Source organism: Anopheles bellator, chromosome 1, assembly GCF_943735745.2.
Source record: "Anopheles bellator chromosome 1, idAnoBellAS_SP24_06.2, whole genome shotgun sequence".
Taxonomy (NCBI): Eukaryota; Metazoa; Arthropoda; class Insecta; order Diptera; family Culicidae; genus Anopheles; species Anopheles bellator.
Genome location: NC_071285.1, coordinates 42,616,559 through 42,635,097, shown reverse-complemented (window position 1 = coordinate 42,635,097; position 18,539 = coordinate 42,616,559). Strand labels below are relative to the sequence as shown.

General features: G+C 53.1%; 5 protein-coding genes across 5 annotated transcripts; 3 read left to right on the top strand and 2 right to left on the bottom strand.

The window, feature by feature from the left end:
* On the top strand, positions 1-2,872 carry LOC131216158 (all trans-polyprenyl-diphosphate synthase PDSS2-like). The gene is made up of 4 exons (XM_058210572.1): positions 1-329; positions 1,719-2,045; positions 2,127-2,539; positions 2,601-2,872. Exons 1-4 carry the CDS (start codon positions 1-3, stop codon positions 2,870-2,872), a joined length of 1,341 nt encoding a protein of 446 aa, XP_058066555.1.
* Positions 2,873-3,355: 483 nt separating this feature from the next.
* Positions 3,356-6,728, top strand: LOC131205957 (all trans-polyprenyl-diphosphate synthase PDSS2-like). Its single transcript, XM_058198284.1, has 3 exons — positions 3,356-4,462; positions 4,922-5,664; positions 5,730-6,728. The coding sequence occupies exons 1-3, from the start codon at positions 4,140-4,142 to the stop codon at positions 5,999-6,001; spliced, it is 1,338 nt and encodes a 445-aa protein (XP_058054267.1). The 5' UTR covers positions 3,356-4,139; the 3' UTR covers positions 6,002-6,728.
* Positions 6,729-6,835: 107 nt separating this feature from the next.
* LOC131215646 (zinc finger protein 560) lies at positions 6,836-8,263 on the bottom strand. Its single transcript, XM_058210037.1, has 2 exons — positions 7,675-8,263; positions 6,836-7,611 (listed from the first exon to the last, which is right to left on the bottom strand). The coding sequence occupies exons 1-2, from the start codon at positions 8,261-8,263 to the stop codon at positions 6,836-6,838; spliced, it is 1,365 nt and encodes a 454-aa protein (XP_058066020.1).
* A 3,471-nt stretch (positions 8,264-11,734) lies between these two features.
* LOC131215645 (endocuticle structural glycoprotein SgAbd-2-like) lies at positions 11,735-12,202 on the bottom strand. Its single transcript, XM_058210036.1, has one exon. It carries the CDS (start codon positions 12,200-12,202, stop codon positions 11,735-11,737), a length of 468 nt encoding a protein of 155 aa, XP_058066019.1.
* A 2,278-nt stretch (positions 12,203-14,480) lies between these two features.
* LOC131215644 (endocuticle structural glycoprotein SgAbd-2) lies at positions 14,481-14,954 on the top strand. The gene has a single exon (XM_058210035.1). The coding sequence runs from the start codon at positions 14,481-14,483 to the stop codon at positions 14,952-14,954; it is 474 nt and encodes a 157-aa protein (XP_058066018.1).
* Positions 14,955-18,539: the final 3,585 nt, after the last annotated feature.

The window sequence follows — 18,539 nt, the reverse complement described above, 5'->3', positions numbered from 1 at the left end:
ATGGCCTTGAGCAAAGTGATACGGATGTGCGGGTTGCGCCAGTTGCGGCCATTGCCGTCTGCGCGGCCACAGGCGCTGCTGGCGTCGATGGCGCCGACCCAGGATCCTCGGCGGTTCAACACGAGCCAGCCCGACTGGCAGGAGAAACTCGCCACTCGGAGTGTCCAGCGGAACGACTGGAACCGGGCCGTCAGCGAGGCGGAGAAGATCGTCGGTTACCCGACGTCGTTCCTCAGCCTGCGGTGGCTGCTGAGCGACGAGATCGCGAACGTGGCCCTTCATCTACGGAAGCTGGTCGGCAGCAACCATCCGCTGCTGAAAACTGCCAAGTAAGCAATCCCAGGGGCGAAAGGAATCTCGCGCGCCATCCGGGCCCCGGTTTCCCGGGTCAGAGGAAACGAAGTGGTTGGAATGCAGCCCGCGTGTTTTAGTGATGGACCTGGGAAGCAGTGGGTCTTCGACGAAACGGGTCATTACGACACGACAACGCCATGGGCCATGGGACTCTCACCGCGGGAGGCCCCGGTCGCCTTTTTGGGGGGGACTTTCGAAGCGGCCAGAAAACGAAACCGGTCCGCGTAGTAAAATTCGCTGCCGCGCGCGCGTGCACACGCGCCCCACAATTCATTCGCTTTCATTCAAACGCGCCAGAAACGCGCCGAAAGCTACGTTTTCCGGCTGGAATCCGGGGGTGGGCGGGTGGTCTGGCATTGGGAGGGTCCACCTCCGCGGAAGAGAAATCATATCTCCGTGTGTCCGAAACCTGTTTCCGTCTTGGGCCTCTCGGGGCCCCTTGCGCTGAAGACTGAAGACGAAGTAAGGCTTCAAGCTGACGTCGGTCACTAAGGCCACGGTATCGGCGGACCAATCCGTTCGGGGGCCGGATCCGTATTTGCATACTTGTAGCTTGGGGCCCATCGTAGCTGTTCCCGCGCTGATTAGCTCATCAACGGCTTTTTTTGACTGATTTTGAATTTTGTCCGGGTGATACCCTCCGATCGACTTTAATTAGCATCCGATGGGCAAACGATGTCGTAACCTCTTTCTCTCCTGGCTTAATGCGGTGCTAATGGGTTCGCTTAATGAACACAACGATCAAAACAATCCACACGGCAAGCGGAAGGGTAAATTAATTATGGGCTTTGTCCTTCAACTTTCCGTTTACGGTCGCTGCTCGTGAAGATCAACTCATTTTCGGACCCTGGTTTGCCTTTTTTGCAACACACACACAGTTCGCACATCTCGGCGATTGGATAATTACGGGTGGCGATCGTGTTTCACTTCCGTCTTGCACTGGCCACTGGGAAGTAAGTGGCAAAAGAAGAAAAAATGCATCACCACGATGCCTTTGAGGGTCCATTGTGTGCGGCCAAGGACGCGGTTGCTGACCATCGATTCCCGTGTTCCAAATGCCACGATCATCAGCATCGCGATCACGACGCGCGTCTTGTGACACGCGCGCGTGAAGGCACGCTCACGTACCGCTTGCGCGACCGTGACTGGTCTTCCGCAGCGGGCGCCCGTTTTCCTTTTCGTGAGTAAGGCAATTCTTACGCCACACTATGTTTCGGCTTTCGAATTTAATTTGAAATTCAATCTGCGACCGTTATGCTCGACAGTTGTCTGTGCTGGATCATCTTCACGGCCGCTGAATCTCACGCCGGACCTTGGGCTCCGCTCACATATTCACATCCATTTTCCTCTGCTCCGCTCCGCAGGTCGCTGATCAACAACGACAAGAATCAGCAGGCCTGGGGACTGATAGTGCTGCTGGTGTCGAAAGCGGCCGGCCACACCGGGAACATCCCGAACATGGAGCAGGACAAGAGTGCCGGGGTGCTGCACTCGCAGCGGGCGCTCGCCGAAGTGACGGAAATGATGCGCACCTCGCACCTGGTGCACCAAGGAATGCTGAACCTGCAGTCGTTCAACAACGCCGGCAACGACCTGAGCGGCGACAGTGACATGATCTTCGGCAACAAGATCGCCCTGCTCGGTGGTGACTATCTACTGGCCAATGCCTGTCAGCAGGTGGCCACCCTACGGTAAGTGACGCGAGCGGGACAACGTTCCGTTGGGACATTTCATCCTCATGCGCTTCCCTATCCGGTCCTCCCTTTCGGCAGCAATCAAGATCTGAACATGCTGATTTCGTCCGCGTTCCGCGATCTGGCCGAATCGAACTTTATCGGCGAGCGAGACGAGCAGAACAATCCCCTGCCGACGAAGCCGGGCACGGGCGCGAAGGAGCTGGCGACGGACGTAACCAGCCTGGACGATATGGGCTTCGGCGATCTGGAGGACAACACGCAGCCGATGAAGGTGGACGGAGCCGTCGGTAACCCGGAGAAGGAATGGTCACTCCGGAACGTGCTCGGCGGTGGCAGTCTGCTTGGCAAAAGCTGCCAAGGGGCACTGATGCTCGGGGGCCATCCGGAAGCGCTGCAGAAGCAGGGCTACCTGTTCGGCAAGCATTTGTCGCTGGCCTGGCAGGCGTGCATCGATCTGCAACCGTTTCTGCTCCCGAAGCTACCGCTCGGTAAGTGGCACCGCGGTGGTTCGGCGGTTCCTACATGTTTTCAATGGCCGTTCAATTACAGGAGCACAGTTCAGTCTGGTGTCGGCACCGGTTCTGTTCCACCTGGAGCATGACAGCGCACTGTACGAGGAGATCGAGAAGGGGCGCCGCTCGGTGGACAGCATTGACTACAACATGGTGTACCAGGAAGTGGTGCAAGGACCGGGGCTCGAGAAGACGAAGATCCTTCAGCGCAAGCACAGCATAGCGGCGATGAAGGTGCTGAACGAGCTGCCCGCTTCGGATGCCCGAACGGCCCTGCAGAACATCATTGTGGCGATGCAGGAGCTGTAACGGCGTGCGCCGCGCCCTGTACAGTACAACATAAGCCTTTAGGAAGTTAAGCTGATTGAACCCAAAGTTGTCGTAAGTGAACGATTGTCTGAAGCTGACAGGCTGGCCGACAGTGCTGTCTCTCTAAAATCCAATTCCGGTAAGTACACGTGCCCCCCCTCCCGAATTTCGTACATAAATTCAAATCTCGTTTCTCTTTTCCCGCCAGAAACTGTCCGGTGAAATGTTTCACTGTGTCTTCGCTACTCGCTAGGTGGCGCTGCGCGGATAGGCGTTAACGTTTGCACCGGGCAGCATATAAACAAACACTCGCGCTGGCGAGCTGTCAAAAAAGCGGTCCATCAACGCAGATAAGGCAGAGTGCCCGCCGACCACTTACATCATCCTCGGTTCGCAGTGTGTTCTAGTGAAACTAACGATTGCTGGATCGCGGTTTCGCGCGCGCAAAGAAACCTGTTCTCGAGCCGGACGGAAGTGGTCTCTAACGGTGCGGTGGTGGTATAAATACGGCCGTGTTTCTTTCGTCGCAAAACAAATCAGATTGCCGCGCGGATCCATTGGGTGTTGCGTTCGTGATTTTCGGGGGCACCGCAAGTGTTGAATATTGTTTTTCATCGAAATGAATCCCCCTCGAAGTGGAAGGCTGCAGCGTTAGGTGGTGAACAGCGTATGCAAAAGCGATGCATATATTTAGTGCGCGGTCCTTGACCGCTACCTTTCCCACGTGGGTTGTCGGTGATGCTGCGTGTGTGCTCTGCTGGTGGTTGGATTGATAAAGTTTCTCCTCTCTCTCTCTCGGGCGGAAACTTATCGTCGTGTCGAAGATTGCGGACAGTGACAAAAACGCAGTTGAGTGGAGCTCGGTTCGCTTGGCTGAGCTGTGAGCGGAGCGGTCGAGATAGTGGATAGTGGAGCAGTGAAAGCCGGCACCTTGCCTTGTCCCTCGGGCCCTACCCTGCGCCGTAGTTATGTGGTACCGATCGTGAGCACGATCAGTGACCAGCGATCCGTGGAGGATGAGTACGGAGAGTGAGCGCGCGGCTCTGATCTCGCATTCGTGTTGTGTCGTCGTCGGCAGCGGTCGGTAGCTAGAGCCACAGAATTGTGCCACTTTCTCGCCGTTGCTGGGAAAGTTTTGAAAGTTTTTATTTTTTTATCAACGAACACGGCGCATTCCCCGCATCCGGTGGAATTTTGTGATAAAGCCTAGCGATCGGAGAAGCTTTCGGTGAAACGATCTAAGCAATCTGTGAAAAGCGAGGCAAAAATGTCGCTCCGTCGTATCTACGGGATGCAGTCACGGCTGTGGGTGCAGCTACAAAAAAGTGCAGTGAAAGTGGTCCGAAGTGACCCGTCCCCGACGCCGGGACGAAGAACGGTCGCGACTACGGCAGCGTGCCACGAAAAGCTGGCACCGAAACCGTTGCCAAAGCACGACTGGAACCGTGCCGTGAGTGAGGCGGAAAAGATCGTCGGTTATCCGACGTCGTTCCTCAGCTTACGGTGGCTGCTGAGCGACGAGATCGCGAACGTCGCCCTGCATCTACGGAAGCTGGTCGGCAGCAACCATCCGCTTCTTCGAACGGCCAAGTAAGTAACCCCCGGACAGCGATCTGCATGGCCCAGCCCTGTTTTGAGTGAAAATGTTTGCCGACGTAGGCACCAGGTCCCACCCGTCGGGGTAAACATTGGCAAAACCGGTTTAGGAACCGCTAATGACGAAAATCGAACTAGAAATTCCGGAGACTATAGTGCCACTGCCAAGTTAGTGGGTCGTGCTAATACTGTTTCCGATTGTCCCGATTGACGTCAGCAAAACCCGGTTTCGAATGGTCTTCGATTAAATTTTGGGGATTTTTTTTCAAAAATTTACCGTTTTGAAAGTCGTTGAGCTTGAGGACAATGACGTCACTTGAATGAATAATCCGAAAGTACTTGCCTTAAGGTCCTGCGTTTTGTAATGCAACCGATCGGAAAAGAGCACAAAATATCCTTCCATTAAAATTGCGCCTTTCCTCGCATTTAAAACGTTTTCTTTCTTCCGCACAGGATGTTGATCTACAATGGCAAGAACAACATGCAGACCTGGGGACTGATTGTGCTGCTCGTGTCGAAGGCTGTCGGTCACGCACCGACCGTACCCGATCTGGAGCAGGACAAAAGTGCGGGCGTGTTGCAGTCTCAGCGCGGGCTGGCAGAGATCACGGAGATGATCCGGACGGCGCACCTCGTTCACCAGGGCCTAGTGAACCTCCAATCGTTCGCGGACGCCGGCAACGAGCTCGCCAGCGAGAGTGACACGATCTTTGGCAACAAAATTGCCCTGCTGAGCGGGGACTATCTGCTCGGTAATGCGTGCTTGCAGTTGGCTGGCCTCCGGAATCAGGCACTGATCGAGCTCATTTCGTCGGCCGTGCGAGATTTGGCCGAATCGAGTTTCTTGGGCGTGCGCGACCAGCAGAACAACCCTCTCCCATCGAAACCCTTGCCAGAGGCGGAACGGGGTCCCAGCGCGGCGGGCGTTGAAGTGGATCTCAGTTTCGGCGATCTGGTGGACAATATTCAACCGCTCAGTCTGGCGGGCGTGATGGGCGATCCGGAGAAGGAGTGGTCCTTGAGACACATTCTCGGAGCCGGCACCCTGCTCGGAAAGAGCTGTCAGGGTGCGATGATGTTGGCGGGTCAGCCGGAGTCAATGCAACGGAGGGGTTACATGTTTGGCAAGCATCTCTCCCTGGCCTGGCAGGCCTGCTTAGATCTGGAACCGTTCAGTAGCGATCAGTTGCCGGCAGGTAGGTTTTCGGGTTGTTTGTGTCTAGATGCGGAAACCGTTTTAATGTAACTTTTGTCGTTTTAGGCGGACGTTTCAGTTTGGTGTCGGCACCGGTCCTCTTCCACCTCGCGCACGATCCTGCGCTGTATGCTGAGATCGAAAAGGGGCTCGAATCGATTGACAACGTCGACTACCAAGCGATTCACGCGGCCATTGTGAAAGGTCCCGGACTGGATCGAACCCGTGCGCTGCAGCAAAAGCACAGTCAGGCCGCTATGGTCGTGCTCAACGACTTGCCTTCGTCGGATGCGCGCACGGCCCTTCAGAACATCATCATCGCTATGCAGGACATCTAGCGAACCCTGCTTTGGGAGTGGGGAACAGGGACCCGGGGCAGGCCGATACTGGGTAAACGCACGAACAAATCAGCGCTCTGAGTTCTTTTCAATCTCGGCACAAGACAAGTGCCCCGGAAAAGAATCGATCAACGAGCGGAACGACTGGAACCAGAGCGTCGAAAGGAAAGTAGAGAAACGTACCATTCCGTCCAGAGTGTGAAAGGGAAGCGTGTTAGGGTAGCATCGAAGTAAGCGACGTGCCAACACGTAGTGAGCCGCACTCACAGTGCTCACCGTGAGCTAGTGAGGTGATGGATGAGACGAGGATCGCGAGAACCGTCTCGTGCTCGCGACTAGGCGATGAACCGAACAGTGTTTGTATATTGTAGGGCATTAGGTAGAAAATGTTTAGAAAATATTGTTAGACCACTTGCAACTGTTAGTACCATGCACGCACACAATCGCGCGTAAAAGACAGCCCGCTGTAGAGGAGAGAACTATTAGCACGATCGCGAAGGAAGCCTTCGATACTGGCTCGTTCTGTTTGTTATTTTCCCTCCCACATTTTCGATGCATGGACAACTGCGTTCTGCGCGCACTTCCGGAGGGCATCGCATTAATCGCTAGGTGGCTGTTTTGTCTTTATGGTTATTCTTTTCCCCCAATGGTTTCAATGTAATGTTGTATTTCACCCAAGTTTTGCGTTTTGGACACATATTTACAGCTCTGTTATCGTATACATAACGCATCTATGTAAAGTCTGTTACTGTATAGAAGAAATGAACAAAACTTAACAAAAACCCAACCGATCTGGGTCATAGTTTGTGTGTCATCCGATGACGAGGAGCACTCCTAAGTGGGGTGGCCATCATTACGAGGGCGTTTTGCAGCCGGGTGCCGGTGGAATCCACTAGGCCGTCCGTCGTTTTCGTCATCATCCCCGTCATCGTCATCTTCGTCGTCTTCCGAGGTGGTGGACTGATCCATCAACTGACCGCTGTTGTGGCGTGCCTGCAGGTGTCGCTGGAGATCCCGGCGCCGTGCCAGCTTCTTTCCGCACAGATTGCACTCGTACAGCGATCCATCGTGCTGTCGGTGTAGCCGGATGTGTTTGTTCAGATTGCTCGGATCACCGAACGGACGCAAGCAGTACTGACACTTGAGCGGCTTAAAACCAGTGTGCGTCCGGATGTGTATCTTGAGGCCGTACTTTCGCGAGTACAGCTTCCCACAGTAGATACACACGTGGCCCTGCTTCGACGAGCCCATGTTACTGACGATCGTCTCCAGGTGTGCGGCCGTTACGAGCTGCGCTCCGGTGGGCTCGTCTGCCGCCACCGGTTCACTCGCGGACGGCATCCGTCGCTGATGATGGTGTGCCGGTGGTGACAGTGCGAGATCCATCTTGACCACGTGAGGGTTAAGAACTGGCCGGAAGGCGGAACTGCGCCACGGTTGAAATTCGTACAGTGGCCCGAACGGACCGTAGCGGGTTGCGAGCGCCTGATGGAGCCGATGCCACAGAATGGCCACCGGTTCGCGGTTACAAACCGTGGCCAGGTGTATCTTCAGTGGGTTCGGATACTCGTACGACTGCTGGCAGAGGTGGCAAACGTAACTGTTTTGTCCTGCGGTAAGAGCAACCCGAACCATTACTCGATCGGTCAGTACGGGGAAGAATAGCGACTTACGTTGAATGTTAACCGGAGTCAAGAATGGGATCTGCATGTGGGCGATCACATCCTCTGCGAACCACAGCTTGAGCTCCTCGCCGCTGGCCACGTCGACCGTAAGCCGCACGCGCAGCAGTTGACTCGCGGTGAGTTCGAGCAACGCATTGAAGCTCCGGACATCGCTCGCCAGCCGAATGGACCGTATCCAGTGGGAACCCTTCGCGCCACCGGCTGCCTCATTCGCGGTCAGCAGTCCGGTCGAGGACGACTTACGGATCATCGTCATCCGTGAGCTGCCCGTCGCCTGCAACGATCCCCGCAGGCACACCTCTTCCGGAACGTACGCCTTCGAGACGGAATCGGCGGGAAGGAACCCGACGGCACAAACGGTACTAGAGCCCCCGCTGGCGACCGGTGGGGATGGCTGATGCGGTGGCATCGAAGTGGACGCAGATTGTGTGGACAGTTCGGCGTATCCCTCGTACCGGTCGGGAGACGGAACGGGGCTCAGGTTCAGGTTAAGATCGATCTCCGAGTGACACTTTCGCCGGAAAGGTGACGAAGAGGCTCCACTTGTGCTCGGTGCAAATGCCGTCGTAGGAAACATACTGCCAAACACAACACTCACTAGAAGGTAGCTGCATCCGGATGATCGTAAAAGCCGACCGCGAACTGTAACTCCCGAAACGGTTAGGTCCTTCCGGTTGCGCGCGCCAACTCGCTCTGAACCCCGCCAGCGCCTCGGCAGGATGTTTTTATATCCGCCCGACAGGACATCCATCCGGTCGGATCAGGTGGTGCTCGGTCGCACGCGCACAGGTCGTCCTATTTGGTGGCCTGGTCCTGGTGTGTAGCTTTTTGGCACAGCGCATTAGCAGCAAGTGTGACGCCCGGGCGCACCCAACCACGGGTGGTGGCACCCTCCGGCCGAAGCCGAAGCCGGAGGCCCGGAGTTTGCAGCCGGACGAAGGGTCCAAGGGTTGCGAATCGAGACCGACGGACGACAAGTGCTAAAAATCTCACGACATTCCGGACAACAACACCGCATAATAGTTTTTAAATGAATTGATAAAGATCAGGCCAGCCCCCTGACGTGCCGGCGACTCCGTAGGCACCCTCCCGTTTTGGGTGCCGAGAACCAATCACGCGGACGCGGAGGGATGCTGAGGGTTCGAACCCTGCTGCGGTTAATCGGTAGCAGGGCCGCACACGCTAATGCTCTTCGCCTAGGGTGCGATGATTCTTGCCAGCACGGAACACGTCACAATCATATGTTTTTCAAGTTGTTCGTTCTCTGCCGCCCTAGCCGGGCCGTGTCTGGTCCGTCGGGTCGGGCGGCAACCTGTGGCCCACTAGCATTACTCCCCACCCGACCGTACGGAGTGGCCGGGCCCCGGAAAAGCCAATCCCCGGGATGATTGTTTGCCTTTTGAAATGGTTGTTGCCTCGGAGGACAGGAAATGTTTAAACCAAAACCAGGAAGGGTTTAGGATGATGGTGGCCAGGACTAGAAGAGACCAACCAGAACCGGGCAGCAGCACCGTAGTGGTTGCAGCACCCCTTTACCGAGTAAGGGGTTGATTTGTTCTGTTTACATTGCATTACGTTTCAATTAGAATGGCCCGAGGAGAGCAATAGAACGGGAGAGAGAGCGAGTTACGCCGGCTTTTGTTTGGTTATTGTTTTTATTAGGAAATGGTGAATGAAGGCAGTCGAAACAGTGGAACAGTACCTGTGTTTGAGTTTTAAATTAGGAGCATGTATCCATTTGAGTATTTGGATTAGAAGGTTTTAATGTATTTTTTAGGCAATTTATAATTGATCTCTTTTATCCTTTTAATTAATTTATGACTGAGCAGGCCAAAACCTATCTTTTGCTTATTGATTTAACCAATATTAAAAGGATCTTTCGATCAATTAGAAATATTAGAAGAATATGCATTAAATTATGTCAATTATGGCGAAAAACTTGCTCACAAATTGGCTTAAAAATGCGAAAGGCCATCAGCACCAGAAATGCATGTGTTTTATGCTGCGGTGGCGGTGGTCTCTCCCTCGCGGCCGTCACGAGCGTGTCGAACGCAAAATTCGGTTTCACCGTTAATCGGCAGAGAATCGAGATCGAAATCCGAGCCACAAAAAAACGAAACATTACCAAAACGCATTATCGGCCCAGAAAAAGGCCGGACCCCCGAACATATCGTGGCGTGCATTTCTTCACGTGCGATCTGCACATCCTAAACCACACGCACCACATATTACGCGTGTATGTATGGGTTCCCGGGGACTCGACGGCGCGGATCATAATTGTTTCGTCACATCGTGTTCCGCACTACACGCGTCCCCCGGGGCCTTGTGGCCGGATTGATGTATTGGATTAATATAATAGGAAATCAACTGACCCTAATGGAGCGCGCCGCATGCCGGAGGGGGAAAATCACGAGAGAGAACAAAAAGGAACGAGCCAAAGAGTGAAAAAGAAAGAATAATTCATAAGGAACACCCGTGAAAAACCCAACCGTTATCACTACATTTGCTGTTGGTCTCTCCCTTTCTCTCTCTCTCTCTTTCTTTTGATGCTTTTCGCTTTCTCTTTCTTTTCGGTGAGTTTTCCGCAGCGGGAGGCAAGCAGAGTAGGCGCCGGGTTTGCCTGCGGCACAGCACAGCGGCCGTCAGACCGTCGGTGATGACGTTTTCTTGTTTGACCTTCTTTTTCAGGCACCCCTCGCCGGGACGGGCCGTGAGGAAATTGGCAGGGCGGTGACCGGAGCGAACGCCACCGTGGTCACCGAGGCGCTAATCTCCTGGCCGGCCAGTACACGTGCCACCGGATATAAACCGGAGCGGGCCTCGTAGAAGCCTCGCATTCCAGCGGTGACTTCGATGCGTCGGTAAAAGACGAACGAACTATCGGTGAGCTACCAAATCAATGTTAGTAAATCTAAAAAATCCAGAAATTGGTTAGTAAGTTGTAATTGTTACTCCATTAGAAATGCGGGAGTAAAATTAATCATTTTAAATGAATTACAGTTTGGAGGGAAAATTAACGCCCCGCCTCGAAGCGCAATTGAGATCTTGCCGAATGCCATAACCAATCGAAGTTGGCCTTGTAATTGAATCGTTGAAAAAAGTGCAACTCCTCAGTTACGTAATAGTTCGGTAAGATGTGATTTATGGTCTTTTAATGGTAATTCCCCAAGGAAAGCAAACATCATCGTCCCGAAGCTACCTTTTCTGTGGTCGATTCCGATCGAGCGAGCCACTATTCTCTGACGAATCGGGCGAAACCCCTGGAACGAAACGGTTCGGGGCAACCGCAACTGCCTGCCACAAAAGATCCGTCTCGTCCTGTCATAAACCGAGCGATGCATAAACAAGCAATATTAATTCGAAAACCCGGGACAGCCGTCCGCCGACGACGATTAAAGCACGCGGTGACTCCCCGGGAACCAGAAAGCCGTGTCCCCGGGCCGGGTTTAATTTAGCCCTCGCTCAGCCCTCATCGAGCAGCGCGTGGTCCCTTCGTTCCTCTATTAGAACGTGATTAGCGACAGGCGAAGGGGCCACAGGATGAGAACAGACAATTTGTCATGCCCTCGCCTCGCCATTCGTTCCGGGTGATGTCGGTGGTGGCCACCGGTGGCGGCGCTTGGTGTCGTCAGGTTGTGTCCGCCCCGGAGGGTGAGAGGGAACGTGCGCACGTGCAAGTGACACCACTCTGGCGCGGGCCCCGTCATGATCCCGTTCCTCGGGTTGCAACCTGCTGCACCCGAGAACACAGGCTGGCCATACGTTGTGTCACGTGGCACCGATTGAACTCTTCGTCAACCTTGAGCCTGGCACCTCGAAACGCTCACAACACGTCTTCCAGTTCCTTTTTGGGGCTTAAGTTTGGTTATATTTTGCGTATCTCCGTCACTTTCTGCTTCGCTTCGGCGGCATCCCGGAAGCGCGCCAAAAAGTGTGCCGACACACTGAGGGTAGATCACAAGAGAGTTCGTAGCCCGCGCCGAGCGAGCGAGTCACTCGCGGCCGGCCGCGGAGCCTATCACGGTTTAGCAGTGGCGGCAGGGACCTTCTAGTAGCTGTGCTTGTAGCTGGGCTGCGGCACGTAGTGCTGCGGTTCCTCGTGGTGCGGAGCCTGGGGCTGGCTGGCGGCCTTGGCGTACGCATCGACCAGCTCCTTCGGCACCGGCGGCGGCGTCGGGATGTGGGAGCCCTTCGCCTGGAATCCGTGCTCGTCGGCGACGTAGCTCAGCGAGACCGGGTGTCCGTGCGGGTCGGTGTACGAGAACGAACCGTGGGCGACCTGCACCTCGTGGTCCTTGCTGCCGGCGTTCTTGACGAATCCCTGCTCCTGGGCCGAGATGCCGTTGGCCGACTCGTACCCAAACTTGTACGCCCCATCGTGACCGTGGTACGACTCACTGTGGATGATCTTGATCGGTGCACCGGTCGGCTCGTGATGGTGGTACTCTCCGATGGCACTGGCCACGGCAATGACGGCAAACAGGGCTACGAACTGCGCAACGGGAGGAACGGTCATTCGGGGCCGGTATTGGGCCGGTGCCGTACCGCGCTTTGTCTTACCGATTTCATCTTGTGTCCGACGCTTAGGGTGTCTCGAGGGCTGGATGGAGCTGCTGCTCGTCGATGCTCGCTGTGCACTGATCTACCAACGAGCCGATCAATAGATATTTATACCGAAACCCAACTGGAGGCGCTCGACATCTTCACCGACCGTGGCGGCCGCTGGGTCCCAAACCAAGATCGTGTTCCCCACATGTGATACAGAAGAAAAAAACTGATGGCGTCAGCGACAGAGAGAAGGAGAGGGAGAGCCACCGCGGAGTCCGCGATAGACCCAAAAGTAACAAGGCTGGAGCAAATGGCCCCCAAACAATACTCCAGCCAAAGTCCGACAGGGGCTCCCCTGACTGTCTGGTTTGGCCGGGTGGGGAGCGGCGGTCTCTACCCGGGGGTGTCTATCAGCCCACCCGCGAGCATCCAACATGAAATTGAAAGTTATTATTTTAAAAGACTTTCATCGTCCCCACGACGCCACGACCCGTGGATGGCGCGGTGTGCGAATTTTGGAATCAATTTTTGCCTTTGCACGATCTGTCGCTCTTCTTCTTCTTCTTCTTGCCGTTGTTGGCCAGTGGCCCCCTTTCTCGGGCCGCAACATCATTTCGAAGTGTAATTAATTGCGCTAGGCGATGGCGCTGATGATGACGATGATGGGCGCTGATGCATTGCAAAGCGCCTTCGGTCTATTGGTTCACGTGTAGAATCTAGAGCAGACACCCGCTTTTGGGTTCTGCACGCCGGGGTTCGGGGTCCGGGGTCGTTGGGACAGTGGCTAGTGTCGTAAAGGAAGCTGCGAATTAATTGGGCATTGGGTATCCTATTTCTAAACGGATCGCTTAATATTTTTTTAAATAAGTTGTAGGGATTTAATATGTGTTTATGCAGGAAGCATAGACCTTTTAATGTATTCTTGTGGGAGCGTGGTTCCTTCCAAAAAGTCGTAGTAGGGTTACCTATCTCATGATCTACCGGTAACTATGGCAACACCATCCGCAGGAGGAGGCTTCCGTCGGTCGGTAGCTGTGGATCGCAATCGTTAACTGATTGACAAAGGTTGCTTGACAGTGTGTTTCCATGGGCTACTTTGGCCGCCCTACGCCACGCCATAGAAAAGTTCGCATGCAGCAAATTGCTGTCCCATTTGGCGGGCGCAAATCGTGTGGCCGAATCAAGGGGCAGGAAAATGCTCGGCAAGCAAGTGAAATGAATGACAATAATTGAAGCCTGGTTAAAGGCAAGGTTTTCGGTGGCAACAGATTTGGCCAACCGTTAAGACCGTGGCCAACCGTGTTGCCTGTTGAGTCAATTTACTACGATGATCCTGATTTTAAAAACTATGTTTTGTGCAGTATGATCGGATAGTTATATTAACATCTTTATAGGTTTTCATTCAACCGTTAAGCCTTTCTGGTGTCAACACAAATTTTATTTCATTTCATTTTATGTTAGAAATAATTTTGACCCTTAAATGGTTTTACGGGTTAAGATGAGCCCAGCTCTACGCTCCGAACCCCGAACCCGATTATTAGCCTTCGATTTGTGAGTTACTAAAATAGTTTAAACAGCACACTAAACGACACTCGACAATTAACTGGCCATAAACTACAGCTCACCTAATGGAGTCACCGAGATTGACCTGCACGCCCGATTGGCCGAAAGTGCAGCTTGCACTTTCATTCGCTTCCACGTTGTTACGATCGATTTGCATTTCAACCGTGGCCGGGCCGTGGCCACAATACCACAGTGTTTACACAATTCGAAAACCAATTGCCCTCGGCTCGGAGGTCCAAAATGGAAAGAAAAATATCCGCACTGCCTCAACATCATCATCGACATCAGCATACGCATCTCGTCCCGCTCGCATAACATCGATTTATCAGTTCGCCGCTGCTTATGGCACCTCTCTCATTATCCCTCCCCGGCCCTCGGCGGGAAGGCGGAATTGACGAGCCGACGGGCTTCCCCCGAATGTGTTTGCTTTTCACTGTTTTACCGGCCACTTTTTCGGGGCCCGGCATCCGCCCGGCACACCGGACGGCTGGAGTTCGGTATAAAAAGAAATTCGGAATTTCGGAAGGCCATCAGTGCAGCCTCAGCAATCCAGTGCAGTGCAGCTACTCCAGTCCAGTCCAGTCCCGGCTCGAGAAACAAACGACCGACCGTCCTCAACATGAAGCTGGTAAGTGTGCAGGACGTCGTAGCCGGCACCTCCATTCCCGGTGCTCATCTTGCCGATGCCGATCTTGTTGCAGTTCATCAACGCCACCCTGGGACTGTTGCTAGTGGCCGCCCTGGTATCGGCCGAGCATCATCACGCGCCGTCCTACGAGCACCCGGTCGGGCCGCCGATCCCGATCGTCCACAGTGAGTCGTACAGCAGCCACGACGGAAGCTACAAGTTTGCGTACGAATCCGGTAACGGCATCACGGCCCAGGAGGAAGGATTCGTCAAGAACGCCGGCACCAAGGACCACGAGGTGCAGGTCGCCCACGGTTCGTACTCGTACACCGACCCGCACGGAGTGCCCGTGTCCGTGAGCTACGTCGCCGACGAGAACGGCTTCCAGGCGCAAGGATCCCATCTGCCGACGCCGCCGCCGGTACCGAAGGAGCTGATCGATGCGTACGCCAAGGCCGCCAGCCAGCCGCAGGTGCACGATGAGCCCGAGTACGCCCAGCCGGCCCCGCACGGTTACAGCTCGTACTAAGGGGCGGTGGGCAGTATGAGGCCGGCCGGGCCGGGGAGGCCACCGACTGAGTAGAGAGGCCTTCGGGGCCGTTGATCCGTTGATCTTGATTGCTATCTGATGTATGCAAAGAAATATATGTGATATAAAACAGTGTAGCAGAGACGATCTTTAATTCGCTGGAATTGGTTCGATCCTTTTTTAACCTTAAATTTGAGCTCCCGTTTTAATCCTTTTCCTATTTCTTCTTTCAATTCGTAGTCTTTATCCTGATATGAGTAGACTTTCTTTTGCGTATTCTTTCTTTCAAACGACCATTGCGAGTTTCCCAAATTAATTTCACTTCATGCTTCATTTCTTACTACATTCCCTATTGTTTTTCTATTTGGTTTTGCTTTCTTCCCAAGTTGGTTTCCTAATCCTTTCTTTTCGTATCTCTTTTCGCACCATATTTAAAGTGCGAAACACTGCAGACGGGCCCGAACCGATGCTATGTTGTCATATCATCTAAATTTCTTGAGCAAACGTAAACTTTTCTTGCGTTTCTTGAAACAAAATTGACGGAAAAGCAGCCGCACGTAAGCCGTGCTGGTGATTTGGTTGGAAAATTGGACGTCGTTGGGTTGGAAGGCAAAAAGTAGCACACAACACATTGCACCAGAAATAGAGGCACCCACGGTGGCCAACACATACAGACAGACACGGGGATGCATTAGCCAGCGATCGAGTTACGCGCGACGTATGTTGGGCGAGCAAATTGATGCACTCCCTCGTTGCAGCCCGGATTTTCATAACCATTGACGTCGTTGGCCCGTGCTAATGGATATGTTAACATTGGGCGGTTGGGTTGCATCCGACAATTGGTCTGTCGACGATCGGCTCTGAAATGTAACTGATCATCTTCACAGAACTCCTCTCCGCCGATCAATGCACTCCATTTCATAATTTCGCTCTCTCCTCTTCTCTTTGTTTCAATACCATTTGGTTAAGGTGACGACGGACGGCATAAAAAGTTGATTGAAAAGTCAACATCGTAACGAGCGGTGAGCCTCGGAGCCACCTCATCGACAAGAGTGTTGATTTTGGGCCATCGTTGGGCGTCCGAGGAAAGTTGGGGTTTCTTCCGCCGGCGAACAGGGCGATTGATTGGTGATCGTCCCATCAACCGGCGCGTTAGAGTTTGTTGATACTTTCGCCCGGCGGATTTGTGTTTTCACGACCGGCCGAGCCCGATGGATGACGGATTACCGCATCGCTCGTGTTATGGCATCGCCATCGAAAAGGGTCATCCCGTTTCCGGGTCCCCGGCTAACTATGGCGGCGTAATTGGTTCGTTCGATTTCTTTCGGCAAGGTTACGGTGGACGGTACGAATCGGATCGCGAGATGAAAGCGATCTCCACGTGCCGTTGCCGAAACAATGGGGGATCATTAATATCGGCAGCGCTTTAGTATCTCTATCAAGATTCTAGGATAAGTCCACAACGGGGTTCGGTGAGCAATGCCGCTCCGATTGAAATCTCCAGGCCGTCGCATGTATCTGATTCGTAACCGAGCCCCGAGGCATCGAGATTGGAGATAATTCCATCCGGCAACATTTGCATTCTTTCCCCGTGGCAAGGACCCTCGCCGCTGGGAACGCGACCATCGCTGGCAGCAAGTGCGCGCCTCAAGTGCTTTATTAGTGAAAGCCAAATGCCTGCTGCTGGGCCCCGGAATGATGGGCGAATTTTGATTGTTTTTTCGACATTTTCCTCGCGTTTTCAGGCTGGTGATTCATGTGCAGCATCCGCGGCAACACCACCCGAGTGCGCACATGGCCCGGTTCCCATTGCGGCGTGTGCGGCCGACCCTTCGCGCGGGTTGTGATTTTTGGCAAACAACGCACGCAGCACTTAAACGTCGAATGGGTGAGAACCGATCATATGTTTTTCCGGTGCGCCTCTAACAAATCGCTTCGGCCGCTCGGAAGCGCCCCCTTTCCAGTCGCCCTGTTTATTCTGCACGGCCCGCGCAGGGCCGAACATGCAGGTGTTACCGTGGCTAAATCCTTAACATGCTAAAACCACCATTCTACCACCATCGCCGTTCCTGCGCCCTGAGTGGAGTGCGCTCGGGAAGTAGCCGGTGTCCGCCTAACCCCGGGGCAGTGTTTGCTTAGGACCTTCAGAGGACGCGCCCCTCCGCAGGCCAGCATCCGCCGCGCGCCGTAATCGGGGCGCTCGCGGACGACCGGTCCGTGCAGTCGGTGGTTGGGTGGTGGTGCGCAACATACCCGGGGGTAGAGTTAATTCTCCGTGACCACACCCGAACGACACGGCACCCCTCGGACCGGGAGGCGGACTGGCGCCTGGTTCGGCCTTGTGGCAAGCTGTCGCGGGGCGACATTTGAATGCATTGATTGCTTAATGTTTTAATAAGATTTTCATACACTTTCGGCCCACGGAATCGTTTTGGGAATTAATTAAAAAATTTGCCACCGTTTGGGCTCACGGTTCGCTCAATTTACTTTACCTTTTCTGCACTAGCTCAATCCTTTACCGTATATTTATAACTATACATTCTGTCAAATAAGTACCCTGAATTTGTGATTTAAAAAAATGCTTGTTTTGATTTTCGATTTTTTGTTGCGTAATGTTGCTACATATGTCACTTACTTATGTTGAAAATTTCGGCTATTTTTAAAGCTCAGTTAATTTTTTACAGTTGTTTTGCTTGAACGTGTTTTGTCTTATCGGCGATTTCTGTCTTCTCCTAAATTAATTGACCACAAAGCGGTAATTTGAATTTTAGAAACAAGAAAAGGCCACAGGGGGCCAGATTTGGGCAATACGGTGGCTTTGGCATCATTAGTTTGTAGTTTTTGGCATAAAATTCGCACACAAGAAACGATCTTAAACTTCGTATGCACGTGGTCTGTTAAAAAAATTTCACGACCTTTGGGTTTTCATTTTTGGATTTCGCGTTTGTGGCGGATTGCTTCGCGCAAATTGCGCATAACTTGCAGGTAATATTAGTTATTGACCGTTCTATCTATCGGCAACAACTCATGTGGCACCACGACCCTGTAATTGAAGAAAACTGTAAGCGAAACTGTTCACATTCGACCAAACATGGCTTTTCTCACGTTCACATCTTCTCGGCAATCTGAGAAATTTTTGAACCACCGATAAGCACTGTTTTTGGTCTTAATAGCTTCACCATTAGTCACAGTCAACATTTTGAATGCGTCCGCGCTCTACACAAAATTTGATACAGATTCCTTGCCATCCATTTTTTGGAAGAGAAAAAAATCGCCGATGGGCCAAGACATGAGCACAGTAAAACAGTTGTCAAAGATTAAGTGATAATTTAAAATGGTCAAACTTTTCACCATAAGTCACTGACATGTGTAGCAATCTAACGCCACAAAATAATCGACAACCGAATAAAGTATTTTTTATAAATCACAAATTTCCGGATACTTTATTGTCACAACGTAATTGGGCCACAGTCAGAACAAACGCCGAGTTCCGAGTGGCAGTGTGGCACAGTGGTCATGTTGTATTCTATTTGTTTTCTATAGATAAATAACATACATAGAAGATAGAAGAAGAAGCCAAGGTGC

Coding starts and splice junctions, on each gene's coding strand:
- LOC131215646 (XM_058210037.1), bottom strand. CDS start 8,263: ATGTTTCCTACGACGGCATTTGCACCGAGCACAAGTGGAGCCTCTTCG. Junction 7,612..7,674: donor GACTCCGGTTAACATTCAAC/GTAAGTCGCTAT, acceptor CTCTTACCGCAG/GACAAAACAGTTACGTTTGC.
- LOC131216158 (XM_058210572.1), top strand. CDS start 1: ATGGCCTTGAGCAAAGTGATACGGATGTGCGGGTTGCGCCAGTTGCGG. Junction 2,046..2,126: donor CAGCAGGTGGCCACCCTACG/GTAAGTGACGCG, acceptor CCCTTTCGGCAG/CAATCAAGATCTGAACATGC. Junction 2,540..2,600: donor GCTCCCGAAGCTACCGCTCG/GTAAGTGGCACC, acceptor GTTCAATTACAG/GAGCACAGTTCAGTCTGGTG.
- LOC131215644 (XM_058210035.1), top strand. CDS start 14,481: ATGCCGATCTTGTTGCAGTTCATCAACGCCACCCTGGGACTGTTGCTA.
- LOC131205957 (XM_058198284.1), top strand. CDS start 4,140: ATGTCGCTCCGTCGTATCTACGGGATGCAGTCACGGCTGTGGGTGCAG. Junction 4,463..4,921: donor CCGCTTCTTCGAACGGCCAA/GTAAGTAACCCC, acceptor TCTTCCGCACAG/GATGTTGATCTACAATGGCA. Junction 5,665..5,729: donor TAGCGATCAGTTGCCGGCAG/GTAGGTTTTCGG, acceptor TTGTCGTTTTAG/GCGGACGTTTCAGTTTGGTG.
- LOC131215645 (XM_058210036.1), bottom strand. CDS start 12,202: ATGACCGTTCCTCCCGTTGCGCAGTTCGTAGCCCTGTTTGCCGTCATT.